At 37.5% G+C, this 27,903-nt stretch overlaps 2 protein-coding genes across 10 annotated transcripts; both read right to left on the reverse strand.

Annotated features, from left to right (window-relative positions):
- Positions 1 to 320: 320 nt before the first annotated feature.
- On the reverse strand, positions 321 to 4,817 carry LOC132127099 (phospholipid phosphatase 5-like). Of its 4 annotated transcripts, none has more exons than XM_059538727.1 (8): positions 4,562 to 4,817; positions 3,367 to 3,479; positions 3,046 to 3,154; positions 2,836 to 2,926; positions 2,245 to 2,308; positions 1,951 to 2,075; positions 915 to 1,085; positions 321 to 831 (listed from the first exon to the last, which is right to left on the reverse strand). In XM_059538727.1, exons 1-8 carry the CDS (start codon positions 4,712 to 4,714, stop codon positions 662 to 664), a joined length of 996 nt encoding a protein of 331 aa, XP_059394710.1. In that variant the 5' UTR covers positions 4,715 to 4,817; the 3' UTR covers positions 321 to 661. The 4 variants fall into 4 exon arrangements, with proteins under 4 accessions (XP_059394710.1, XP_059394712.1, XP_059394711.1 ...); XM_059538729.1 differs by having other exon boundaries at positions 4,627 to 4,765; XM_059538728.1 differs by having other exon boundaries at positions 4,558 to 4,721.
- A 588-nt stretch (positions 4,818 to 5,405) lies between these two features.
- nsd3 (nuclear receptor binding SET domain protein 3) lies at positions 5,406 to 27,671 on the reverse strand. Of its 6 annotated transcripts, none has more exons than XM_059539576.1 (23): positions 27,330 to 27,671; positions 25,031 to 26,058; positions 24,740 to 24,899; positions 23,618 to 23,772; positions 22,935 to 23,531; positions 22,287 to 22,389; positions 22,072 to 22,163; positions 21,653 to 21,698; positions 21,360 to 21,490; positions 21,051 to 21,176; positions 20,422 to 20,548; positions 18,264 to 18,461; positions 17,998 to 18,177; positions 16,304 to 16,453; positions 14,512 to 14,668; positions 12,028 to 12,230; positions 11,787 to 11,899; positions 11,355 to 11,624; positions 10,800 to 10,916; positions 10,573 to 10,714; positions 10,367 to 10,473; positions 9,979 to 10,183; positions 5,406 to 8,928 (listed from the first exon to the last, which is right to left on the reverse strand). In XM_059539576.1, exons 2-23 carry the CDS (start codon positions 26,012 to 26,014, stop codon positions 8,642 to 8,644), a joined length of 4,650 nt encoding a protein of 1,549 aa, XP_059395559.1. In that variant the 5' UTR covers positions 26,015 to 26,058; positions 27,330 to 27,671; the 3' UTR covers positions 5,406 to 8,641. The 6 variants fall into 6 exon arrangements, with proteins under 6 accessions (XP_059395559.1, XP_059395562.1, XP_059395558.1 ...); XM_059539579.1 differs by having other exon boundaries at positions 16,304 to 16,327; positions 25,031 to 26,061; XM_059539575.1 differs by having other exon boundaries at positions 25,031 to 26,061.
- Between the last annotated feature and the right edge of the window lie 232 nt (positions 27,672 to 27,903).

The following is a 27,903-nucleotide window of genomic DNA, read 5'->3' on the forward strand; positions in this document are numbered from 1 at the left end:
TTTGGGGAAAATGTTTTGTAGTTATTGACACAATTAATATTTCATATATATTTTTTTAATCATTTGTGTAACAGTTCAGTTTGTATAAAAACTTGTCTTCCATGTTGTATCAAGGATCCAAATAATGTCAGATAATTTATCAAACATTACTAATAGTTTTTTTACAGAGAAAACATATTCAACAGATTGTCACTGACTCACTTCCAGAAGATTCCCGAGTGATGTCCACACAGCACAAGCTAATCTATAAACAGATAAGAGACAGAGCAAAGTGTTGACAGACGCCAAAACATCAAATGATCAGATCACGATCCAGCCGATACATTAGAAATCGTCACAAACTTTAATGACAAATATAATTCAGGGGATTTCCTGTAGAGATAGACTGGAGATCCCTATAAATATGTCTGCCAAGTTTTAAAGTTGACCTAGAAGCTGTTTTCACAGATATTTCTTCACCAGGATAGTTCACATGTAAACGTCAAAGAGCTTGATAAAAGATACAAATTTTCAAAGACATTTGTGCTCTACAATACACAAAACAGTAAACGGTATAAGAAGGCAAAAACTAGAAGTGCTTGTTGATTGACAGGCGTCACACACGCAGCAAATGGTTTGGTAAACTTTCACACAGTAGATGGTTGTTGGTCCGGTTAAGTTTCTACAAAGGTAAGAGGTAGCCTGGGACGGCCTGCTTGTGTTCCTGCGCTGGAACCATGACCTTTCTCAGTCGGAGGGGTCTGTGGCAGTCCGAGTCGCTGAGAGCTGGGTAATGCTGTCTGTAACAGAGGTATGCGAAGGCCAAACCCAGGAGGGATCCCACCAACACATCTGGGAATGAACGGGAGATCGTGTCACTGCTTTGAAACCATATACATGAAGGTAGGGCTGTTATGAGGATATGATAACCTCACCTTGCCAGTGATGTTTGTAGTCACATGTTCTGGAGAGGGCGATCATGCCGGCAAAGAGGAGGGGGGTGAGGAAGGCACACAACCTCCAGGCTTTACCACGGCCCACTGGGCTGAAACAGTGCAGCTTCCCAGCCAAGTACAGCGCAGTGAAGCCCAGCCCAGCAAACGCAACTATGACGACATCAAATGATGTCAGAGTCGCAGGTAGCTGGATATGAGGTCAATATTAAACTGTTAAAGAATATTGTATTTTTACTATTCAGACATTTCATATTTTTAAAAGGTTTTTTTTTTTTTTTTAACAAGGACACTTTATTTATAAATAAATAAATTGATAAATTATTAGCTCAAAGTGAAAGTAAAGATTTTTTTAAAGATAATTTTTTCTGTTTCTTTGATCTTTCTGAACTTTCAGATATTACATTTCTGAAGATTGATGACGCTAAGAATTTTGCTTTGTTTCACAGGAATAAAATACATTTTAAAATGTATTCAAATATAAAACAGTAAAAAAAAAATAAAAAAAAATATTGGTTTTAATGCATTTTAAAGAAACTAAAAAAAAAGCAATCCAAAAAAAATATATATATTATATATATCTTACCAACCCCAAACTTTTAAGCAGTAGTTAATATTATACTAAAGTTTGTTTATATTATATTGTAATTAAATTGTATTTTTTTAATTAAATGTACTTAAAATAATACAGATGATGAAAATTAATCATTTTGATTGTATTTAAGGCATTATATTTGAATAAAGTTTTAAAAAGTCCACATAATATTAAAATGACCCCATTAACCTCTCTGACACATCTTCTCAGTTTTATTGTGCTTGACTCATTTGTGCCATTTACACAAAAAAATAAAATAAAATAATACTTTTTACAATCTAATCAATTTCATGCAGACAAACTTCCCATCTTACCTTTTTCTCATTTCAGAAATATATCAGATTACAGATGCAAATCTTTGTAAATAGTGTTTCACGGTGACTTTACAAAGTGCCAGTAAATAAATCCAGCAGCTGCTCTTACAGGAAGAGTGTCCACTTGGAAAGCTCTTCCTGCCGTCCATGACTACATCCGGGTCACCGCTACAGTGAAGCTCTGGGTTCATTTGGCCATCCGGGAAACAACGGTAGAAGAAATCAGGTCGTGGCCTGGCAGGGAGGCAGAAATGAAGTTTAAATGGGAAAAAGAGTCTCCGAAGCTTTCAATAAATGCTTCATTTTTCTGTACTCAAAGGCAGTCAATAGGAGATGTTGAAATGTAATATTAGAATTTTAACTTTGCATTAGATACTTTAATAAGTGTAGATTACTCACTTACCTGCCCACGATTAGCTTGATTGCATTAGTGAAAATTCCATTCAACACCAGGGTCAAAGTCACAGCTGTGGCACACAAACAACACACAGAGATTTATGTTAACCGGCAATAACTCTCAAGATTATGAAATCATCATTTATCATATCTCATAATCAACACAACTATATTTTACAATGATTTGCTCTAAATAAACAGTACTGGGAAGCATAAAACTGTCTACATATATATATACATGTAGTGTGTATATATATGTGTGTGTGTGTGTGCATATACAGTACAGTATATGTATGTGTGTGTGTGTGTGTGTGTATATATATATATATATATACACACACACACAATATATATATATATATATATATATATATATATATATATATATATACACACACACACACTATATACACACACACACACACACACACACACACGCATACTGTATATGCACACACACACACACACACACACACACACACACACACACACACACACACACATATATATAAATATATATATATATATGTAATGATTGTTTATATAATTATTTAGATATATTTTTTGCTGTAAGGTGCCATTTTCACACATTTCATACCCAAAGCTGCTTCTTTCAAATCTCCCTTTCCTCCTTTTTTCATTAAGGCAAGTAAGAAAATAACCAGCAATGGAGTGAAGAGGGCGATAGACTGTTTCAAAAAGTTAATCAGACAAAAACAGTAATGAGATTCCCCATTATCATCCTCACACACATGCATTTTATATTCGACTGAATTTCCATGGCTGAATACGAGTTGTAAGCACTTACAAACATGAAGCGGATGGGAACATAGTCCTTTTTGACGGGATTGAACTTATAGAGCCAGAGTTCCTCGGGCTGGATCTCACGGCTGAACGGAGTAAGCACCTCAGTCACGCTACAAGAGCATAATAACAGCCTGAGAGAACAATCCTCATCTCCACAAACCAAAACAGAGACTGGAAAATCTTCAACAACAGCTCTATAAAACTGAACCAAAGACTAGCAGAACAGGTTATGAAGGATGAGGATACTGGTTCGATTAGTCAAACCCACACATGTAACCGAAGTTTTGTAGCGTCTGTTTGATCAAGCAGAACGTGTACTTACAGAAAAACAGCTAAAAGCAGCAGCCGCATAATAACTTCAGCAATAAAGCCATTATCAAAACTCTTTCTCATCTTTGGTCCTGGTTTGTCATTGACGACAGATCCACCTAAAACCTGGAAAAAGTGGAAGATGATTGTTGCATTAAACTGAAATCGTAATTTAAATACAAAGACAGAATGAAGTATCTGAGAATTCAACCAGGAACCTCTGAGATAAACTTCATCCCCAACAAGTTACCGTCCACCAAAAGGAATTGAGAAGATATGACGGGGAATGTAATACTTCAACTGGTTAGTATTATAAACCCACAACAAAAAGAACAGAAACCACTGGTGTTATTTAAATGGGGATTTCATATTACATTAGTTGCGTCTGCAGCACAGAACCCTGTTAGAATCTCCAGTTTAAAATGGTATCTGGTTTCTAGCTGGTTTATGATGGTCATTACAAGCTGATTGGCCAGTTGCATCACAAACCAATCTGACCACCAATAATGAACAACTAGTAATTGGTTTGTTGTATGACTTTAATTAATAACCACATTGGATCAGCATGTATACTACAGTAGAACCAGCATAAACAAGCTGTCAGGTTTGACGCTGATCTAAGAAGGTCTACAGCATCGACCAAACCAGCTACCATGTTCCAAAGTACCACTAGATTTACCAGTTTTTCCAGCATGGAGCTCCGTTCGAAAAGCTAGTTTAAGTGGTAGCTGGTTTCTAGCTGGTGGTCATTACAAGCTGGTTAGCAAGTTGCCATGTTTGAAAAACCCAACCGGACCACCAAGTAGAACTAGCCAGTAGATGTTATGTTGCTGGTCACCAACCAATAACCACCTTGGACCAGCTAGAATAACTATTCTTACCACTTTAAGATAATATGAACAGCTTGTAGATTGTCTATACTATAGTTTAAACCAGCATTAACAAGATGCATTAACAGTTTGTTGCTGGTTTAAGATGGTCTTCAACTTAAACCAACTAGAAATCAGCTACCACGTTTCGAAAAACAGGTGGATTTAGGCTAGCAGTTTTTTCCAGCACTGAAGAAAGTTTCGATATTTCCTGGTGAAGCAACCAGAGCACTAGTGTGTCACGGAAGACAGACAGACAAACTGATGGTTAATCTGTAGGATGTTCTGCCACCAGCCGCGCGACCCTCCGCGCCACATCTGGGATAGTTGCTTACGAACATTTCCGCAAACACGACATCGCGCATCCTCCGTCTCTTGCCTGCAGGTCGGAGCTGAATACAGACCTTCGGATTCTTTCCTTTTCCGTCTAAACCGCCTCCTTGTCGGCTGTTGAGAGCAGCCTCCGGAGCAGGATTTCGTGATGTCTATCATATATATTTGACATGTCCAGCAGCAGCTGAGCGCCGTATGAGTGAGCAGCGATGAAGAGGTCTGACGAGGCAGTCCATACACTGAGATAACACGTCAGTCCTTTCAGGGACGTCCGAATCGCGAAGGAATCGTTCATTTGAACCGGTTCTTTTTACTAGTTCGAACGAGCCGATTCGCAGAGGCTATGTGAATCACTCGAATTTATAGGGAGCTGCAATGAATGATGACTATTGACTTTAGTATTTAAAATAGCACAATTTTCACCTCGAAATTAATCAAAAAGTTTGGTCAAATTTTGTCAAAATGAATGTTTTAAAATCTTTTCACTTTACCCCAAAAACTCTGTCCTGAGACAATATAATAAATACTATATACTTTCAAAGTATATTAAACTCCACTAAAAAGAAAAAATAGTTTTTTTTAGTTAATGCAAAAATGAGCGATTAACCGCAGTAATATAAACAAATATTTAAACGTTTCTTGTGAACACAACGCGATGACTCGGTGAATCAAAAACGTTTCAAAAGAATCGATTCGGACACATGATTCATACACTCTCTAGTCTAGAGACTGTCACATTTGCACATTTTCTTAGCCACCTGGACCCTAATCAAAGTAGGCTAAACGTATTCAAAAATGCGTGACAGTCAATTACGACAAACTCAGTTCAGGTTGGGATTCAAAGAAACACTTGACCATTCATTACAGTTTATTGAAGTCAAACCAGGCAAGTCTGAAAACGTTTAAATCTGTGGAATGTTGCTTAAAGTACTCTCAGAATAAATTATGACTTATGAATTCTGAAGAAATACATCTCAAAAGTTGGTCAAATAAAATACAAGAAATGTACAAAATGTTTCTAGGTTCACAAACATTCAGAAGCAATATTACAAGCATTCGAATGACACTACAATATGATGACAATGGAGTTGGTTTTGTTTTCCTTTTTTTTTTTTTTAGCTGTCGACTATGTACAATTGTTCAAGCATCATTCTCTTACACAATGCAATGACATAGGCTACATAACATAGCCAAAGAAATTTCTATCCATGAGTAGTACATCATTAGAAAACCTTGAGAGGACTTACATTCTACCCAAGCCATATCATTTAGGATAAGTTTTATTTAGTTGAGTGTGTAATGTGATTCAATGCGCGTGGTGAAAATATTACAATATCACATTAATCTTTACACAAACTCTGTAACTCAGTAGCAAGAATTAGTAAACAGTCTATTTAAAAGGAATGTGAAATCAGTACACAGAAATCAAAGTGTAAGCTGGTAGGACACCACCTTTAGTAAATTTAGTTAAGCAACACAAAGAACATGCTCGGATAGCACAAAATGATAATGATAACTTCAAATACACAAAAAAATGTACACAAAGTAGAGTGCACTGACACCAAACACTGGAATCAATGGAGATAATATACTTTTAACATTTGATACAGCAAAACTGATATAGCAACAAATCAATTACAGTCAGATCAGTGATCGAACCACTGAATAAACAGAAAAGGAAATTTCCACGAGGGTTCAAACAAGCCGTTCCGAAAAAGGCATTGGCAATTTCTAGTGATCATCTATATCTGATCAAACATGTAAATGAAGGCCAAATAAAGAAAACAGAAATGAAAGTATAAGTAAAAAAATATATAGTACCAACAAACAGGCAAAACATGTGTTTTGCATCCTGCCAACTGGATATTCTTGACCATTTTCATTATAAACGTAAGGACAAATATTGGTGCTTCAGGAACAAAAGTGCCTATGACCTCTAAAAAAATACAAGTAAGCTATATAAAAATAAATGTAAACTATAAAAATATCACATATCAGAATATAACACAAAAGTATGGAAGCCTTTTCCTGCCACAGAATAAAAACAAAAGTTAATTGTGACTTTCATTTCATAATTCTGACTATTTAAAAAAAAAAAAAAAAAAAAAAAATTTACATCGCGCAGTTCTTTCCGAAAAGTGAGATAAAAAGTCACAATTTTTTTATTCCACGGCAGAAATGGGCTTCCACACAACAGAAACCCAAAATGCCTTCCATGTTTCAAAGACACAGATGCAAGTAAGAGCATACAGTATTTTCATAAATGTACTAATCTCAGTTTGGCAGTCAAATCATCAGAATTCTTTAAATTTGTCGTCGGATGCAAGAATCCAGTACAGAGATCCACTAATTACACTCCATTGTGAGACAAAAATAATAATAAATACAGACTTGAACAAAGGCAAAATGGACACGATTCAAGTAAAATGAAAACTTGCAGCACTTTCCCTTCTTTCCATAAAGTGACAAACATACTGGTGGTGCCATCACGTATAATACTTGTACTGTGGTCTATAAAAACGTTCATGTGAAATGACTAACGAGTAAGTATACAAAGCCCATGTGCCGAAGCCGTCGAGATTCGTCGGATTTTCATCCGTGCAAACTGTGGCACAGCACGACCGCACAGCTACCAGTAACAAGAGAGAAACAGCTCCACTTTACAGCACAGGCATCAAAGCTATTGAGTTTAAGCAAATTCACATCAAGTACAGTCACAGAGAGGATTATGCTACACTCTGCTGTAAATCGTACAGACCTCCAACGTTACATGATAGTTCGGTTTTAGCGAAGTAGCACGCATTAATACAACCGAACGTAACCGATGAGATAAATGAAAGTTTCTGGTTAAGGTACGCTTTGATACCTTTGAAACGAGTCTTGACTGTACAGCAATGTACTAGGTGTGAAATATTAATCTCAACTACTGAAAACAAAACACAACAGTAAATCAGATTATATATACACTTCGGAAACGCAGAAAAAAAATGGAGAAAAAAAAAGAAAAATCACATTAATTAAAGATTGTACTCACAGTCTCACAACTAGCACTGCTCAGAAAAATGACATGGGTTCCTCGTAGTTGAAATACACACTGGCACCTGTTCAATACTCACAATGGTAATATTCGTTTAAGACTCATGGCAGTGTTGGAGTATATGTGGCTTAACTCTACACCATCAAACGTTATTGTTTGTACACGTGAGAACTGATTTTCTTGGGTGACTGATAGTTATTTCGAACACTTATAACTTTGAATTATGCTGCGTCGCTACTCGATGGAACGAAAGATGAAGGCAATACAGTACCGGCCAAGCAATAATGCAATTTTGCTGACAAAAAGGGCACATTTACAACAATACGATAGTGATATCAAATTGACTAATACAGATGAATAATACTGTACATTGTGAATGGATGTAAACATAGACATAAATATATTAATGATTATATATATCTTAAAAGTCACAAACTCACTGGAATGGGGCGGCAGTTGAACAAACCTCGTATGTCTTTTGAATCGCTCGTCTTTTTTTTTTTTTTTTGATGTTAGCACGACAGGTTCATATTCAGAAATGTAGTGAAATCCTACCGGTGAGAGGCTAATGGTTGCGCCCGACACATATTACAACAGTCTTTGCTATTTACATGAGGTACATAAATAAAGTTCTTGGTTTAAAGTGTTTATAGAGTGTTTTAAGTACCATAGAGGTGGAAACTGACTTTGCCGCTGAAAGGCGTCGTTTTAACCGAGTTGTTTTTCTATTTTTGCCGAAATTGAGCACTTCTGAAAAAAAACAGTAAGAATTAGCTGTGAAATTTTGCTTATAAAACCAGAAATGAGTAGCTTACATTTTTATATAAGCCAGTATGAATTTGACATGAGGCCGTAAATTGTGATAAGTTCAAAAAATTCATACCAGCTGCTGTAGATTTGGAATGAATCAAACCAGTTTATCAAGTCCACTTAGTTTAATTGTACAGTGGACCAGCTAGCTGCATGTATCTACTCTATGGTTCATTGTAGTTTGAACTTTTCATGTACTTTGATGTGGTTTTCAATGCTTCCTCTATGCTTTGGCCCAATCACTCCCCCTCTCCCCCCTCGTCATCATCGTCTTCCTCCTCATTGCCGTCACCCTCCTCTTCGGCTTCGAGCGGTTCCTTCTTTACAGCGACCTGGCTAGGGCTAGCCTGAGGCCCTAAGGGTCTCTGGGGGTCGTGGTTTGAACAGCAGGTCCGGTTGTCTAGGGCAGACACTACCAGCTGTCCTCTCTCGTGCTCTCGGCAGAAGGAGGCGGGGCAGAAGTGGCAGAAGGAGGCGGCGGTGCGCTGACACACACTGCACTGATGCCAGGAGCATTCCCATCGTCCTGAGACGCACAGAAAATACAAATCAATCATTCAACATCTAAGTGACTCAAGAGAGAACTTCTGCTGCCCTCATATTGGCAATTTCATTGTAATTAATAGATTTAGATCGGTCACATCTCATACTGTCAGTTCAATTAACATATAGGATGTAGGGTAACTGGGACAACAGCATATCAAGAAGAAAAAAAAAAGTATATATATATATATATATGAGTTCAAAACTCCTAATTCTCAGAAATGGGCTCTTTGTTTTTTTTTTTCTCAAGAACTTTATACAATTTTCAAAAAAAGTTTTAAATTAATGACAAATGTCATCAAGTAAAATGACTTTTCCTCAATTTCCTCACACCTTGCATACTTGCAATTGTACATATTCTAAACATTTTCAAAAAAGCCTTTAAACATTTTGCTAGCTGTATTTACACAAATTATTAATTGATCATTTTTGGGGAGTTGCACCACCTGACATTTTACAACCTGAACTAACCTAGTTTTGTCATAAAAAGGTCAAATACTCTGATATTTTAAGAAACTTTGACAAAGAATTGAGAACTTGCATCATTTCATGGTTTTTTTTCTTCATTATGTTGGTTGCACCACATGACGTGGTTTTGTCGAAATACAGAAACACTGAATAGATACATTTTATAAATCAAAAACAAACTATTTTAAATCTTATTTAAAAACAGCTACAATATTTGTAACAAAACTTCTGTATTTTAATAAGTAATAAAGGATTATGCCAAACTACTTGTTTCAAGAATTCATTTATTTTATTATTATTGTCTTCTTTACAATATCAGGACAGCTGTATAACCCTTTAAATTTCTAGACTTTTATAATTTATACCCCCTTAAATATACTTTATTAACAAACATTTAATTATTCTCATCATAGGAGTGTGTTCAAGCCATTTTATCCATGAATTATTCTACACAATTGCTATGTACTTGTACTAAAAATAAATGTAATTGTGTAATTTGTAATTGTGTCCATTCTTTCATTTCTTTGTGGTTCGCAACCTTTTAGGCTTTAAAGTTTAAATTTACCGTATGGAGGTTTGGTCAGGTTGAGGCAGAGGAGATGGTAGGCCTTCGGACAATCCTTTTTATCACACATGACCAGCTCTCCTCCCTCTCCACAGCTGTAGCAGTAATACTCGTGGGTCTGTTTACTCTCGGTCTTCAGCTTGCGCTTCTTGGGCTTGAGCTTAGCATTGCGCACCTTCTCTTCTCTCTCCATGACCACTGCACTCTGCAGGAAGTAAAACAAGGTGTCAGACAAGAGACTGAATTGATGACGATAGATAAAGAACAAAGAGAAAGACAAAAACCTAGTGTTAAAGAAAGCATTAAGTACCCTCATCTATAGAACAATGGTTCAATAGAAAATGGGTAAGGACTTCATATGCTTCTGTCTATTTCAGTTAGGCTTTACCTTGGGCTTGACTCCAAGAAACCCACTGCAGTTCTCAGACCCACAGTGGCATGATGTCCTCCCATTACCCAGACAGTCCAGGTTGTAATTAAAGGTTAGCTCCGTGTCTGAAAAACAACAACAACAAAAAAAACCCAACATGATTATCTCAATTAGCTTCTAATCAAACAGTGCCCTTTTTCAGATCAAATGCTAATTGTTCTTACCAGCTGCGATATCACACAAGGTGAAGAGTCCTATCCGAACATCTCCATTTATGGTCCACTTCTGTGTCTCACAGTTGGGACTGCAGCTGTGGTTCATAAAGCGTGACAAGTTCCCTTTGGGTCCAGCATCAATCACACGGTCCTGAGAAGCACAGAAGGAGCGACTTTAATACATCTGAGATGATGTATAATGTTACATACACGAAATAAACATGCAACAGTGATACCTTTGTGAGGGTCAGCATGTAAAAGTTGGTCACATGGTTCTCATTGGCATGTCTTATTCGTTGCTTGCACTCCTCGGAGTCGATCAGTTCGCCAACATACTCCATGACAAAATCACCCTAAACACAACCAACGTCCCAAGAGCAGTAACAAGAAAGATTTTATGCAATATAACAAATAAAGGTCTAAACTAAGCAGTCTTTCATCCAGATGTTCTTCACTGGTTATTTTGGACATTCCAAAAAATGTCAGAATACCCCCAATTTAATACTTACACCCAAAAAAAAAAAAAAAAAAAAGTTGTCAAGCCAATATTTCTCTTTTTCATCTATCTAATAGTAATAATTTTAGTGAACTACTTCAGCTTTATTTCAGTTATCAAAATGTTTTCAGTAGTTTTAGTTAATAATAGTAACCCTGGAGCATAACTATAAATATTTATAGTCACCACAAAAATGTACAATGTGTCTTTACAGCAAGTCTTAATGAACGTTTCTCAATTACAGCTCCAGGCCATTAGTGCTATCAGACTTCATGCTCAGATGCGCAACTCTCACCTTTTTGAGGTCCTGCTTGGTCTTTAGGCCCCATCCTCGGCCGGTGGTCTTAATGACCTCAGTGTCGGGGTAGAGGCGTTTGGAGAAGCACTGGTTGTGGCAGCGGTCACCTGCGGGACAGACCTGCGGGTGGCATTCATACTGCAGCATGCGGTTCAGGCACTGAGAGTCCTGGCTGCACGGACGCTCATCTGTGGGTTTACAGTTGCAGCGGGGGATCTCTGAGAGGTCAGCGACGTGCACCTGCACCTTCCCAACTGGCTTATTGGACTGAGGTGAGAAACGTGGACAAAAACATAGTTTTAGTTTGTTTGAATACGATTTAGTTTTCTTTGCAAAGTTGCATTGTAGAGAGATTAACATGAAAGGTAAGAATGGGTCATATTATGGTACCACAGGACAACAAAGAAGGATTTGAGCTACATTCTGTACCTTGATAAGTTTGTATGGTGGAGGTCTCCGAGAGTTTCGCTCCTGTTCGAGGGCCTCTTTAGTTTCTCGCTGTGCTTTTAACTCATGGAACCTTTTTGCTGCCTCCTCAAGTGCTTTACATGCACAAAAAAATCATTCAGAAGTCAATTTAGCTTCACCTTTATTGGGGATGTGATACTTACATTGAACATTTAATATAACAAAACAAATGAAACACCACTGAACTGGTCTGGGATCTTACCTTTTTTAAACGTCTTATTGATGCCAACTTGTCCCTCTGCAAAGTTCTTATCGCTCTCAACATACGGGAAAACTCTGCCCTGGTTTATCCAGTAATAGTCATGGGAGCCAAAGAAAAAGACTGGAAAGTCACCAATGTCATGCTTCAAGGTCTGGATGTTGGAGGGAACCAGACGAGGGTTGCAGATCTCAGCTGGCCACCACCTACACATGGTTCAACATCAACATTAGGTTTATCACCGATTCACTGGTCAGTTAAAATTTTGCCTTCATCAATAAATGAAAAAAATTAATTTAATTTAAATTTATGCATTTATCCAAAGTGACTTACAGTGCATTCAGGCTATCAATTTTTACCTATCATGTGTTCCCGGGGAATCGAACCCCCAACCTTGTGCTTGATAGCACAATGCTCTACCACTTGAGCTACAGGAACACTATAAAGGATATGGTTCAGCAAAAGCCATTTTTTTTGGACTTAAGACTTTTTACACAGCACTGTGCCGGCTCAAATTCAGTGTAAAGATGTGATGCCGCATAAAAGCCAGACTAAATTATGCCTGCTCAGACCAAAGTATCAAATTATACAGCAGTAATGTGTAAATGCATTCATGCCACCTCTGAGCAGCATTACACTGTCTGTGTAAAGACACTTAAATGCCACTTCAGATGAGCTTTTGTGACACCTTAGCAGTAGTGTTGTCAAAAGACCCGGTACTTCGGTACCAAGTCGGTACTAAAAAAATGTAAATGTGACGGTACCAGGTTTCTGTAAGTACCGGTAGTACCGAGGTCCCGTTCAAACCCGGTTCAGCGCTATGATTTCCGCGTAGCAGAAAACGAGGACGGAATCTCAAAATCCAGTCATGAAAATGAAACTTACATTTTAATATGGACAGTCATGGAATTTGTCAAAGTGAGCATAAATTAATAAAATCTCCATATTTACAGATACTGGTCCATGTTAAGGCGCAAAAGTTGTTTGAAATATGAATCCGTGTTCTGCGCGTCTCTGTGTGAATTAATGAATGGCAGAGACGTGCGGGTTTGTTTACTACATAGACTGAAGCGCATGACGCTTGCATTAATTTCAGCATCTGAGCTTCAGAGTTCTCTCTCCATCAAGCGATCTGAACTTTTCAGTTCATCTCAATGGACGCACAGCGCACCTGATGCTCTGTAAACTCTTTGTGAAGGCACACGACTCACCGTCGCTTTACTGATAGCGCTGTTTCTCACACATGCAAAGAGAGAGAGAGAGGGCGAGAGTCTTACCACGCTGAATCGACACACTATATGTAAACTATTCTTTGTTGTCTTCTCCTGTCAAAATAATTCAGCAAATAATTTTGACCGAACGCAGACAATGTGATTAATATTCATGAACCCAGCAGCTCATCAATTCATAGTGCATTGTATATACATTAGTATGATAGTAGAATTAGTAGTAGTATTATCTTTAAATAATAATTAATATGATCAATAACTATTTTTTTACAGAAACCCTCAACGACCAAAAATATCTTAAGCATCACCAACAGTCTTAAGTTCAGTTAAAATTACAAATATGCATTCATTAGGCCTAAAAGTTAATTTTTACATAAAGGCATTGTGCTATAAATATTACTATTATTTAGTAAAATGTATGTGATACTGCTACTACTGTTGAAAAAATTTATAAAACTTTATTTTTTAAAGAAATAAATCACAATATTTCTTCCATGTTTTAATTTTAATAGCAAATCCCCTTTATTTACCAAAAATAAAATGTTTAAATTTCATAAATGAAAAGACAAATTAAATTTGGGTGAAACTTGTTTACTGTTTTTCATAATTATATAACTTGTAGAAATACTTTAAACACAATTGTAAATAAGTATAAAGAATGGCATTGGTTTTATTTTTAGTGCTAAAAAGTTATATTTTTTTTAATTAGCATATTATGTGTTTTGCTTTGGTACCGAAGTTGGTACCGAGAACCGTGGATTTTCACTGGTATCGGTACCAAATACTGAAATTTTGGTACCGTGACAACACTACTTAGCAGTATAAATTTAATACTATAAAGGTATAAAGTTGCCGTGCAAATACATTTACGTGACCTCGGAGCAGCATTAAACAGTCTAAAGTCAAAAAAATACATGCATCGTTGAAACAACGTCTCTGTGAACAAGTCAGAAATATACTACAATGATATATAACATTCTTAGATAAAATATTTTTAATTATTATTACTTTTTAAATCTTATTTATTTTCATATATTATGCGCTGCATCAGACGTTGTGAGAAAAGGCTTGAGTTTTTTTGGGGGAAAAAAATAAAAGCTTTTTGAATATTTTACATTTTTTTATTTAAAATTTTTTTATTGAATATTTACATTTTTTTTGCCATTTAGTCATATTAGACTTGACATGAACATACCTTTAGTTTTTAGCAAAGATATCTTAGAACACTAAGAGACTTTTAACAGTTCTACGGACGTACCTGTAGTTGCCCAGCTTGACCCAGACTATCTGCTTATAGTGGGGCTTCTTGCCCGCTCGGCATTCCCCACACAGCCACGTCCCCTCTGGCATCTCCATCTTCAAGCACTCGGGGTGGAACGAGGCGGGACAGGCCTCGCAACACAACAGTCTTCCTCCTTTTTGACAAGCACACACACGCACATGAACACAATCGAAAACACAGGCCCACAGTATCACCACATGCTTGTCCATTCCCAATAAGGTGGTTTTCCACAAACCTCATCCATGAGCATGTCAGAATCAGACAGTTGTGTGACTTCGGAGATCGATAGAAGTCTCTGAAATGCTTCAACATATATGTCTAGATTCTAAATGCTAATTTGTAGTTCAGTTTGACATGCTCAAAGACATGGTTTGATGACTAACACATTTCAGCATTATGTTAATGTGCTTTTTTGTGCTGGGTGATTTAATAAGCAGCCAATAGTGAATGATCAGAGGGGGGCACTATGGGAAACATGCAGTGATGCACACTGACTGACTGGCCGCATTAACATCACCTGCAGTACACTAGCAGACACGGAGCAAGTATTTTGGATGGTGTCACTTAAAACACTTTGTTTGACTGAAAAATTTGGCAAATAAGCACTAATGGACGATAAAAGATGGAGCACAGCAGTGAGTGCCCACTTTGGCTCCGAAAGCATTGTTTTCCGATTCATTTTTTCCAAAGGGATTAAAAAAAAAACAATCTAACCAGCTCTGAAATTATTCACATCAACTAACTACTCACTCCAAGAACCATAAAAAATTATGTAAATAAAATATAAAAAGGTACAATAAGAATTAAATAATCTAAAGTACAAAAATTATTTTTTTCTACATAATAAAAAAAGGTAATTTCAACTTCTCACAATTGTATAATCTCAGAATTGAGATATAAACGTGCAATTCTGAGAAGAAATGTCCAAATTGTGAGAGATAAACTTGCAACTGCAAGACAAAAAAAGTCAAAATTGTGAGATAAAACGGTTTCAATTTGCCTTTTAATTTTTATTCCATGGTGGAAATGTAAAAAAAAAAAAAGTGTGAAAAAAATTGCAAGGCATGAACTCAGAATTCTCTATTTATATCTTGCAATACTGACCTTGTTTCTCAGAAATGCAAGGACAAAAGTTGTGAGATAAGTCACAATTACCTTTTTGAATTTATAGTCCTTAACAGAAAAGGGCTTCCATACATGAGAGCTGTACAAGTTATCTTTAAACAATTCTCTATGGACAAAATGAATGGGATTTTGACTTCCAGGACCCTGCTGTTGGCTCTATTAAAACGGCCATCCAAAATATGTTTATGTTTGGAGGGTGGTAGAGTACAATTGTGCTCAAGCAAACAGAGAAACGGGACAAAGTAATTTAGAAACAATCCAAGCAATTAATGCTAAGCCAAAGCATGTTACAGACTCAGAATAACAAGTTATGTGACAATATCCTAACATAGTAAAATTCCCAGGAATCAGACACAGGCACACAAAGATTTGAATATTATCCCAACTTCTATTTTATTTCTCCACATGATTTCCCAAACTAATTTATAATGCTGATCTGATTTAAACTGAAGAACTAAAAATTTAAGCTATTTGTTGCCGCGTGTTATTTCAAGCCAACTATGTGCATTAGAAGCAATGAGAGGGTGTCAAATTACGAGCAATAAAATGACCCCAAAAATAAATAAAGAAACAAAGTAGCAGTAAGACAGCCATGAAAGCAAACAGATGGCAAACTACATAAACCAAGAAAACGTGATTTTACCTTTCCCAATATTCTTTTTGGTAGCTGACGAAGAAGAAGGAATCATAGGTAATTTCATCAACTCAGCACGATTTGACTCAGTCAGAAGGTAGTGCGACTTAAAGGTATAAGAACTTAATATGGTGTCAGTACGGTCGTGCACTAAAAGCCCTACACGAGACAAACAGGAAAAGTCATGAGTAATGAAACTACCCATGATTCCAGAAAACACACATCAGAAAAAAAAAAAAAAAAAAAAGACACGTGATTAAATAAGTAGTCCTGAAAAGAGAACACAAAAAATGAGAGTCTTAAGGAGGAATACTGCAGTGTTGGAGTGGGACCATTTTTATGATACGTTTATGGTGCTTTTACATCCTTATTTGAACTTGGAATCTTCAGCCCTGATTAACTGCAACTGCATGGGCAAAGAAAAGCCAAAACTAGACCTTTCTTCCAAATTTTGCATTTTGTGTTTCAGGGAAGAAATGCAGTCATAAGGCTTGGAACAATATGATGGGAGTAAACTAAATATTTTCCTTGACAAAGGCTGTAAGGACTAATATTGGTTATAAAAATCAGGCAAATGCTCCCACGCCAACACAGCCTATCCAAATTACTGCAGACAACAAAGATGGTTAAAGAAATGAACAAAATACAGTTTATAATAGTCAGTTAGTTTCTTCAGAAATTAGAAGGTGAAAAAGCTTTTCTACAAAAGTGGGAAGGGGTTCGTTCCAAAACTTAAAGATGCAATCAATGATATTAATTAAGGTTTGCATTCTGAACTAAACATCTGGCCGTAAGACACTACCACTGAGTGATTTTACATGTGCAACAAGACACTATCAGAAATCAGTGCCTATTCACAAATAAATCATGAAAATAATTTGGTTTAGGTCTTGGCATAATGCAGGCTTATTAATCAACTGCATCATACACACTTATTTACATTCATATCGAGCACAATATATTGTAACCAGAATGGTATCAACCAACATTACCAATAAATTTCAAATTAACTTAATTTTGTGCTATTGCAGATAAACCTTAAAATTCAATTTTAAACATTTATTGTCTTAATGTCTAATTTTACTTGAACAACATATCAAGGTAAATTATGAAGACTATAATCTCTATATCTGTGCAAAATAATAATAATAAAAAAACCTCTTGAGACCCAACCATTAAAATTGGCAGATTCTTATGATTTCACCATTTACTAACAGATTTGGTGTTCATTAATTGCTCACTGGAATGTTTTAAATTACTGACAATTTTTGCCATTTTTAAAGTTCACATTTAATTAAATCCAATCTCAGTCCTTCCCCAGAAGAATCACAGACAATTTAAATGTTACTAATTAGTAGGAAACAAACATGATCTGATGGATCACGAACAAACAAAACATCTTAAAGTAAAGGATTAGGTGACAAGAAAGGAGGTCACATTAAAAAGTGTCCAACTCTTAAAGAGAAGGAACATCAAACACTACAAAGGACGACACCAGAGAACATTAAAACACTGATGTGGTGAGAAGATTGTTAGAAAGTGTTACATTCACTGATTGCACTAGTGACACCTTGCAATTTTGACAAGAACTAATTTAAATGCCTTTTAAAGTATGAGATACACTGAACATACAAATCTTATCCTCTTAGTGATTATGGCTTTAGCTATAACGCAAGGTATAAAGACTGTCAGGCCAAACGTACCTCGAGCGCAGATGAAACACCAGCCTACGTTTACAGGTGAGGAAAAGTGTCCGTTCTTCCTGGAACTGGAGTGGTTGCTACATATGATGATGTGGGGTGTTATCAACACACTGCCAGCCGCCACACAGCCGTCTCCTGTGTGATACGCCACCGGACAGCGGATACATCGCATCATACGGCCTAAACAGGGAGAGAGAAAAAACAGAAACCGCTCTGAAATTGCGTCTGTGAGATACAATGCGAAAGTCGATCTTCTATATATCTACCTTTGCCAGCTTTGTGAAGGTCTCTGTCGAGGCAGCATGTGGCACAGCTGTGCTGAGGGCAGCGGAGGCCTCTAGTATCAGTGCTGGTGCCAGTGTACTTGCGGGCACATGTTTCGTGATAATAGCGGCCACAACTGTTCACTGAGCACCGCTTCACATCACCTTCCACAACCTTGCAGGAGAAACAAGGGTGGGAACCTGGAGAAAGAGAGGGCGACAAACAGATTAGACCGAACAGGAACTGAAATTAGAAAACAAAAAGACAAAAATACATGACACAATGTTAAAAAACTAACCCAATTCATTTGCTATGAAACTTCTTTCACAGATGTTACAGGCCATTTTTTTGAGTGTTATATATTTGGTAACAGCTTTTAAAAAGTTACCACAAATCAGATGTAGTGGTAGATATGAAATGAAATAGGAGAAGAATACCTATTTAATTCAGTTCACTGAATAATTCTGTATAACCATTTAGGAACAATAGTGTGTAATAATTAGCGCTGGGCAATTAGCGCATCTGTTTTTTTAAATTAGATTCCATATCAATTCTCAAAAGAATCTAATTGATCTTTGCCAGTATTTATTTCAGCAAACATTTAACCCTTAAAGACCTAGAACATTTTTGGGGCGCCTGACACACCTGCACTTTTCTTTGTTTTTCAGACCTATTCTAGCAGTCAGCATCAAGTGCCATATATCATTATAAACAGGAGGACTTACAGTTTAAGTTTAACTAATTTAAAGTCTCAATTTTACTATCGTTTTCTCAAAGAATGAATGAAATTACTGAATTTTAAGAAAAATGCAAGCAACAATTGGGTGTTTTTTACTGTGTACTCAAACAGAAACTCCTAAAGTTTGGATATTTTGCTTTAGAAAGTTGTGTCTGGGTGTTTTACACTTCCAAATAAAATGTTGTTTAGATATACCATTCCCCAAGCAATTTATAGCCATTTATTACAATATTGTTATCTGCGCTTTTAAGTGAAAAAAAAAACAGGCCTATTTCGTTAACTAACAATAGAGATGTGTCCAAAATCATTTTAATAAGTAAAGAAAATGGAAAGAGTGTTATTTGATAACAAAACCAAACAAAATAAGTTTTTTTCTTCTTCTGAGAAATATATTTTCAATCTGAGTATGAACAATAAACACAAACTATGCAGCATATAGTAAAAACAATTGCACAAATTGTCTTCAACAATACAGTGCAAATGATTCACAAACTACACAAAATAAGTGAGAAATATTCAGTGCAACTGAAATTTTTTTTGCAAACTATCTTTATGAACTATATATTTATATAATTATTTAAACATAATAGACATCATATAAATGAGAGATCCGCTGCCAGTAATCTGTGTCAGAATCGATTTAACCGGGACATCGCCTAGGGACCCAATGTAGAAATCCCAGTGCTTCCACTGTTTCATCCTTGGTTTGGATTTGTTTTATGTCAAAGTTTTCTGTCGTGTGTTTTTTTGTGCTTTTTCAGAGAGTTTTGTTAGTTTGTGTTTGTATCCATGCACTCCCAACAGACTTCACTTTCACTTTGTGTTCGTTCATATTTCAAAAGCAATATGTTAAGTAGTAGTTCAAAAGACTTCTTATTGGTTGAATATGGTACAGTTTGAACCAATCTGGGCTCGGGGGCGGGACAACGCGTCAACAATCATTTCTGTTTGGCTCAGAGGAACGAAAGCATTGGTTTCTTCTTACGAATCAATGTTGTCAAAATGTGATGACGTAATCACGTGCACTACGACGCCTCTGAATATCCAAATGAGATAAATAGGATATCTCCGAAACGTGGAGAACACGTCTCTGCTTTACATCACTTTTTAAAGCATTCAGATTGCATTAGCAGTTCAAAAGTTATTAAACATTAAAAAAACAACAGTTATTTTTAGCCGCGGGCGGCTGTCTCGGTCTTTGAGGGTTAAAACAAGATCTGATTATCTCATCGTTAGTCTTCTCCACTGTAAACAAAATTTTTCATTTTGGATGCGATTAACCACAATTAACGTTTGACAGCAATAATTAAAACTATATTCACTGAATGTAATAAAGATTTTTTTTTAATTGAATAAAGAATCGAATCAAGAGCTTGGGAATCGAAATGGGATCGGGACATCTGAATAGATACCTGGCTCACCTGTCTTACACTCCTGACACAGTTGTTCTCCATCTGGTCCACTGTTGGATCCAATACACTCTGGATGAAACAGTCTGTTACAGTCTCCCTCACAGCTCAACAAAGAATCCCCGAATGTTTCACAGACCTAAGACATTTACAGAAGAACCACATCAGATTATTACATAACAACAATACCTGAGAGAGTCAGACAATATCAGTATTGTTACGATGAATATAACCTCAAAAATAACACTTATTCAAGCAAAGACACGATACATTTATCAAAGACAATATAGACTTTTACATTGTGTCAAATAGAATTCCATTTTAAATACACGCTGTTCTTTTGAACTTTCTATTTGTGAAAAAATCTTGGTTTCCATAAAAAATGAATCAACACTGATAATTATAAGAAAATGCTTCTTTAGCATCAAATAAGCAGCCTAAACTAATGTCTGCTGAAAATTCAGCTTTGCCAGCACAGGAATAAATCACATTTTGAAATATATTTACATTTAGTTATTTAAATTTCTAATACTATTTCACAAAATTACTGATTTGACTGTATTTATCAAAACTTTTGAACAGCATTGTATCTAATGTCACTACATATAATGTTATATAAACCCAGCGTTTATAGAACTTACATGGCAGACTGTGTCCTTTTTTGAGGAACTTCCTCCTTGACGGGACAGGCTGGAGTCCACAGACTGTGCGTCAGATCCGTCAGCATCTACTGTAGCAGGACTGTCTGAGCGCTTCCCGAATCCAGTCTGCGAGGGATGCAAATGAATGCAAAAATTGGACTTTACAAACAGAGTCCATTTGGCTACAAAATCTGCATTTTAAATAAATCTGTCATAACAATTGTAGAACCCAATGAGGAGTGTTTGGCTAAGGCGTCAACCAAAAAAATCCTGATTGGAGACTGGCTGTATTGTTGCGTGTAGTCTGACCTGTGGATCATTGAGGCCTCTGGAGTCAGAGTCAGAAGTGTCTCTGTACAGTGAGCTGGCCATCTCCACATCAGTAGATGCTCTGCTGCGTTTCTTCAGTGGTTTACACGAGTCTGAGATCTCGCTGGCACCTACAAGATTCCAGTAGCATTAACAGGGAGATACTGATCTGAAATTACTGAATACTGAAATTAATTTATGGACTTATTAATAATTTAAAACATAACCCCAAAAAATTACATCTAAGAAAACCTTTCAGATAAATGTAAATTTCATCTTGCAGTGTCAAGCACCTTTTTGCGACCCTGTTTTGAAATCCATTTGAGGTGCAGCTTCAGCCTGTGGGGAAAAACAAAAAATAAATTTTCCATCATGGCATCAGAAATAATAAAGTATATACAAAACTCGTTGTTTAAAGAGACGATTCATGTGACTGGATGAGAGTGGTGAAGTGATGCTGAATGGTATATCAGAGTCTGCTACATTCTTCACAAGTAAGCATTCAGAATTGGCCCCCAAGATGAGGATTCTGTGCTGTGCAAATAACATTTTGCACAAGTATATAATAACAGGTTTGCACAGTAATTTGATTTGGATAAATACTTAAGCGAATCAGGTGCTAAAATTATGCAGGCAGAAGGTTCAGTTAATTTAGTGAATTCTACCCTACGGTTTGTTGGATTCATCACTGTTAAATTATTGTGTGCTCTACCTGTTCTTTCTTCACTTTCTTTTTTGGCACTGGTTCCACACTCTTCTCCGAATCAGAACGGCTTCGCACAGACCGGCGCTGCTGCTTTCTCTCTGATATCACAGACACAGAAGACGTTTTCACAGATTAGATTTATACTGCAAAGCACATCTGAATACCGTTGCAAAAGGGAGTTTAACTCTGGTGAATAACTCTGTGTTTGTGCTTATATATACCTGTGGATTGCTCAGTGCTCTCCTGGTCACTCCAGGCTGAGGGAGACGCTGCTCGCTCTTCTTCACTGGAACACGTCTCTGCCTCTGCCTTGTCACTGGAGCCCTTTGTGGGATGCATTGAGAAGCATTATATAAAAAAAATAAAAAAACACATACCAACAGCTGCCTGGCAGAAAAGGTGCAATTTCTTCTCAAGCTGCATGCATAAAGAGAGAGAGCAGAGTCCTAATTTTAGGTTAGCTAGCTACAGCTGATCTTAGTAATTAACTTTAGGCAGTAAGCTATAATATTATAATATAAATTTACCAAACTAAATGCATTATAGAGGATAAATTAATTTCAGAGAATTTTTGGTGACATTAATTCTACCTGTCCTGCAAGTTATTATGCAGCATAGTTATCATCTAGTCAGCATACCCTGCTTTAAATGAGTCAGACAGGGAAGCTGGCTAATACTGGGAAATGTGAGTTCAAAAATATACATGTTTACAACAATACTAAATACACTCATATACAATTAGTACACTATTTACACTAGGAAGCAAATAGCATCCAGTGTCATTTTAGTATTTTTGTACCATTGTAGTATTTATGAATATTTTAAATTTTATTGTACTTTTGTCGTGCTTGTCATTTTTTTATTTCTACCTCAGGTGACTGAACCTGATCGCTGGGCCTCTCCTCACTCTCCATCTTCTTAGGTAAGTCCAACTTTTGCTTTGGGAGCTGCCAATCACATTTGATGATCTCCACGTTTAGTTTCTTCATAGTAATGGAGAGTGGGAGCAGCTTGCGGGCTGCGGCGGTCTTCCAGGGTGTCCTGACTGGAGGTGGGGAGGGTTCCTTGGGGTGGGGGTCAGGTTTTGCAGGGCTGTGGGGTTGCTCTTGGTCCATATCATCTTCTCCCTGATTGGGAGATGATGTTTCTCCACTACTATTGATGCTGCACTGCCTTCGTGGCTGCTGCCGACGAGGTATGGGCTCATCTTTCGCTCCAGCACTGCCTTTATAGCGTCTCTGCTTGCGTTCAGTGCGGTTTTTAGTGATCGCCCTAGGTGAGGTTACAGGATCATCAGCAGGAGCAGCGGCAGGAGCAGGAGCAGCGGCAGCACTGGGTTCCTTGTCAATGTAGATGAAGGTGTAGTTCTCATTGCGTTCTTCTCGTGTCATCTGCAGAGCGGCTTCTGCGTGACCCACACCCACTTCCCATTGGGCGCGCTCCTTCTGGGACTGAGGCTTCAGCAGCTTTAAAATAAATAAACCAGAGAATAAGTAATCAGAAATGTCCACAGAAAGATGGTCACCACATTTGAATGGGTACAGCAGGATACCTTTTGTTTCTCAGTTGGGTTGGTTGCTTTCCGGAGTGTTTCTGCTTGCAAATCCTCAAATTGGCTCTCGCCCTTGTACACCACAATTCTCTTCTCATGGATCCAAGCCCTCTCAGGGACACTCCCGAAGAACTGTACATGGTATTCCTTAACACCTACAAAGAACCATGGAAGCAAGTTATTATAAATTCCTGACTTGGATGGAGGACATCAGATATTGTGCAAAATTTCATGTATGATTCACAATTTTTCCTCTTTAAGGCTGCATGTCTACCAAAGTGTTTTTAGCTCTGCTAAGAAAGCACAGCTGTGAGCTAGGGCTGTGCAATTAATCAAAATTAAATCTCAAAAGTCAATAAACTGCGATTAGGCAGAAGCTGCGATTGTCATGCGCATCTTTCAGTGAAGCACAGTTCTGTGATCAGTAGGAAATATCCATCCAAAGAAATCCAGGAAATGGCTATCGCAGCTGAATAAACAGAAGATTTAACTACTTTCACTGATTCAGCATGACTAATAAACACAGAAACTACAGCAATAAATGGTTTATCAGAGTTCTTATTATTAGAATTTTCATCATAATAAAGTATATCTATAATAATGCTAATCAACATAGCCTTAATAACTGCTTAATACAACAAAATATTGTGTGCCTTAATAGTAAAGACATAAATACTCGAAGACAAAACAATATTAACTTCATTGTTGTTCAGGCGTAGAACAAACAGGGTGTGATAGTTGGCGGATATTAGTCCCGCCCCTCCTCCACTGTGATTGGTTAGCTGACTGAAAAGTGAGAGTGATGAGAGCAGCGTTTTACCCAAAGTTGAACATTCTTCAACTCTCTGTGCTGAGAAAAAAAAACACCCCAACGTTCAGTGCAAAAGAAAATGCTTAGCACTTGGCATGGTCCTGGCATTAAAAAAAAAAAAAAGTAGAATGTTTAGAACAATTGAAAAAACACGCCACCCTTGGGGAAAAAATGCTTTGTTGGACATGCGGCCTAAATGTTTTCAAAGCAAACAAGTGTATAACACCTAGAGTTTTGAAAACTGCTCTGATTTTAAATATCGTCAAGCGTATTCCAGCAATAAATACACACACTTATAGTAGATGAATTACCTCTTTTATTAAGTCGTATATGAACATTTGACTGAGGGTCTGACGACACCATGCACGGCCACCAAGGAAACGTCCCAACCTTTGCCCACACCAAGTCCCCGATCTCATACTCTTGACAAGAGCCGGTGCTAGTGATGACCGAAGGAAAGTGCTTTTCAACCTAAACAAGAACACAAGATGGTCTTGGATGAACAGGAACTGATCAGATCTCATCAACCAGAAATTCTCTCCGCTTTTCCACATCTTCTGAAGTGAAAAGGGCTACAAACATATGAAGAATATTAAACTCACTTTCTGTTCCTTCAGTTCTGCTTTGGGGCTTTTGAGGGTCAAAGAAGGTTGCTCTTCTCTGAATGCGACATGACCTTCGTTGAGCTGTGAGGAGTTTTGAACCACCCCTGACCGCTCCTCCACTTTGCATGGCTGCTGGCTCTCTTCTTCTTGACAAGCACCATGTCTGCTGCTTCTCTTTTTCCTCTTTTCCTTCTTTTGCTCATGTCTTCTGGAAGTCTCGCCGGCCTGAATCTCTTGCAGCAGATCCCCGCACAGTGAGGACTCGAACAGCTCCCTGCCGTTCTGGTAGGTCTTAATGATCTTTATTTTGATCTCTGGGGAGCTGGTCTTTTTGGGAGTGTTGGTGGATTGTGTAATGGGGTTGGAGACGGTGCTCTCTTGAGGTGAAAGGAGGGGCGGTGAAGAGGGCAAGAGCAATGGAGGAAGGGGTGGCAAGACTTGAGGCATTAGGTGAGAAGCAGGAGGCGGGTGATGGTGGTGAGGTAACAGTGGTGGGTTTTGTGGATGGTGTTGCTGCTGCTGATTGTGGTGGTGATGGTGGTGAGGAGGATGATGAGGCTGGTGGTGATGATGGGGATGAGGTGGAGGTGAGATGTGGCTTGGAGGTTTCTCCTGGACCACTGGTGGTCTCAATACAGTGCCTTCACCAAGCAGCAAACCGTGATCCCCATAGTTTCGTATGGCTCCGTAGCCATTCGCTGAGCCATTGGGGAACTGTGAGTACAAGGCAAACTTGGCTTGTTGCTCATAGGTACCTACGCCTGTCGGGTAGCCGTTTGTAATGACTGGGAGGTCTTCAGCAGGGTAAGGAAAGCCTGACTCCAAAGGAGATTCAAAGTTTTGCTGTCCTCCATCATCTCCTGGGTCACTTATGGCTTCATAGACATCCTCCTGTCTGATGTTAGCGGAGTCAATAAGCTGAGGGGGTTGCTGAATTGTGTTTCCCATGATCCCTTGCATGAAAGAGAAGGAGAAATCCATTGTTCTGCTCCAGCATCCTTAAGTTTCCCTTTTTCTTACAGGGCCTGCTTAGATATTGAGGAAAAACAGATAGACTGTGTTTATGACTCAAAAAAAAAAAAAACTAATTTGATCACATTTGTTAAAAAAAGTGCTCACAGCAAATATGTTTAATAGCTTTGCCTTTGTGTATAAAAAAATGGGTAAAAAATGTGATTAATACTCTGCACAAATGAGTTTGAGGTTTGCAGTACTTCTGCAATGCTGCAAATCTCCCTCCCAGGGGATAAATTAAGTTTACTCCACTCCAAGTTAAGCCAACTTTCCCGAATTCTTGAGAGGAAACTTCAACCAAAATTTAGACTGAAATTACACAGCCTTGCTTGATAGGATATTTAGTCAGAATCTAGCATGTTAAATGCCATGTTCCTCATATAACATCCCCTCACCTTTATGACAACAATGCATGCTTTATCTCAGTTTCTGTTTCATTAAATAATATTTTTAATTTTTAGTTTCTCTCCCTTTAATTACAAGTATGCCAGTTGGTTAATAAAATATATATTTGCCATCAAAGCAGTGTTTATTTTGTCTATTTTGCTTGTTTCGTCTGTCTAGTAAGAGAAGATGTAAAAACAGCCGTTAAAGACTTTCATTTAGCACATGAACCACATCACTCAATGCCACAAAACAACAAACGACTGTTTCTAAACCAACTAATATAATAAAATGTTTCATGTCAAACAAACCTGCAGTGACCAGCAGCTGGCTAATATTAGCCTGCTAGCCTTTTCTGGATAACAAAACATACTCGATATAATCATATTATCATGTATAAACACATACAACTTAATGAAAATGCTATATGGCCAACGAATAAACAAAATTAAGCTATCGTGATTCGTGTAGTTAAAAAACAGATCCTGTTTCCGTAACAGCCTTGTAAAGCGGACCCGTGTAATGTCGCTGCATTCTATGAAAGGCGGCGTTAGCGGATGTGCTAATGTGTGTACACGGGGAAACACCGACGCACGTAACGTTATTGCTAAGGTTTATCACCATGGAATTTTCCAAACAAACATTGTTTCCAAATGGTATGTTTCTTGGTAGATTGGATCATGCGGAGGACCACAAAAACTGAAGAAGTGAATGCGAACATGCCAACATGGCTGCCCGTGCCCCTTTAAATCAAATTGGCCAGATTACATTTCCATCAGGAAACGGTGTGATGAAAAACCACTGCTCTGTTGTTATCAAAACCAGAAATTCATGCAGCTCTTTTTTTGGATTCAACGCGATATTATGAAACGAAGTAGAATAAAAATAGCGTCTGTACCTTCAGCGTGTTCCATTCTAAACAAATACACCAAATAAACTGGATCCCCGCTGCAGTTAACATAAATATATCAACACAAAGACCTATAACTCCACGTTTCTTAGATCTAATCCGGTGTATGGAAAATAAAATTGGGGCTAGATCAGTCCTATGTCGATCCCCATGACTAGACGTGTGGCTGTAGAATAGGGTGAGGCCCCGTTTTTTTGCGGGATGCTCCTGCAGACCCAGGGAAATTTGGCTCCCATATATTTTATTATAGCCGTCTCCCTCCCTCTAGCTTTAACAAAAGCCCTTCTGCTTGAGGCCTGTGTCTCAGCGCCAAAATAAGGTCTCCCCCATTGGCTGTGCTGCATGATGTGAGGGGCATGTTGGGACGAGTAGTTTTTTCTTCTTCTTATAATTACAACATAATCACAACAATATTATTGCTTGACATTAAATCATAAGATGTGATCAATGTATTACAGAGGATAATTATATATATATATATATATATATATATATATATATATATATATATATATATATATATATTGTATAATATGTGCACACACACAATAAAAAACAATGT

The sequence above is a fragment of the Carassius carassius genome, chromosome 45 (assembly GCF_963082965.1).
Source record: "Carassius carassius chromosome 45, fCarCar2.1, whole genome shotgun sequence".
NCBI lineage: Eukaryota > Metazoa > Chordata > Actinopteri > Cypriniformes > Cyprinidae > Carassius > Carassius carassius.

Excerpts from the sequence above, each read along its gene's own strand:
- LOC132127099 (XM_059538727.1), bottom strand. The coding sequence starts at position 4,714 with ATGATAGACATCACGAAATCCTGCTCCGGAGGCTGCTCTCAACAGCCG. Across the intron at positions 2,076-2,244 it reads ATCAAGCTAATCGTGGGCAG|GCCACGACCTGATTTCTTCT; the intron begins GTAAGTGAGTAA and ends CCTCCCTGCCAG. Across the intron at positions 1,086-1,950 it reads TCCAAGTGGACACTCTTCCT|TTGCGTTTGCTGGGCTGGGC; the intron begins GTAAGAGCAGCT and ends ATGTCGTCATAG.
- nsd3 (XM_059539576.1), bottom strand. The coding sequence starts at position 26,014 with ATGGATTTCTCCTTCTCTTTCATGCAAGGGATCATGGGAAACACAATT. Across the intron at positions 21,699-22,071 it reads AGAAAGTGAAGAAAGAACAG|GCTGAAGCTGCACCTCAAAT; the intron begins GTAGAGCACACA and ends TTTTCCCCACAG. Across the intron at positions 18,178-18,263 it reads CCTTCACAAAGCTGGCAAAG|GCCGTATGATGCGATGTATC; the intron begins GTAGATATATAG and ends CTCCCTGTTTAG.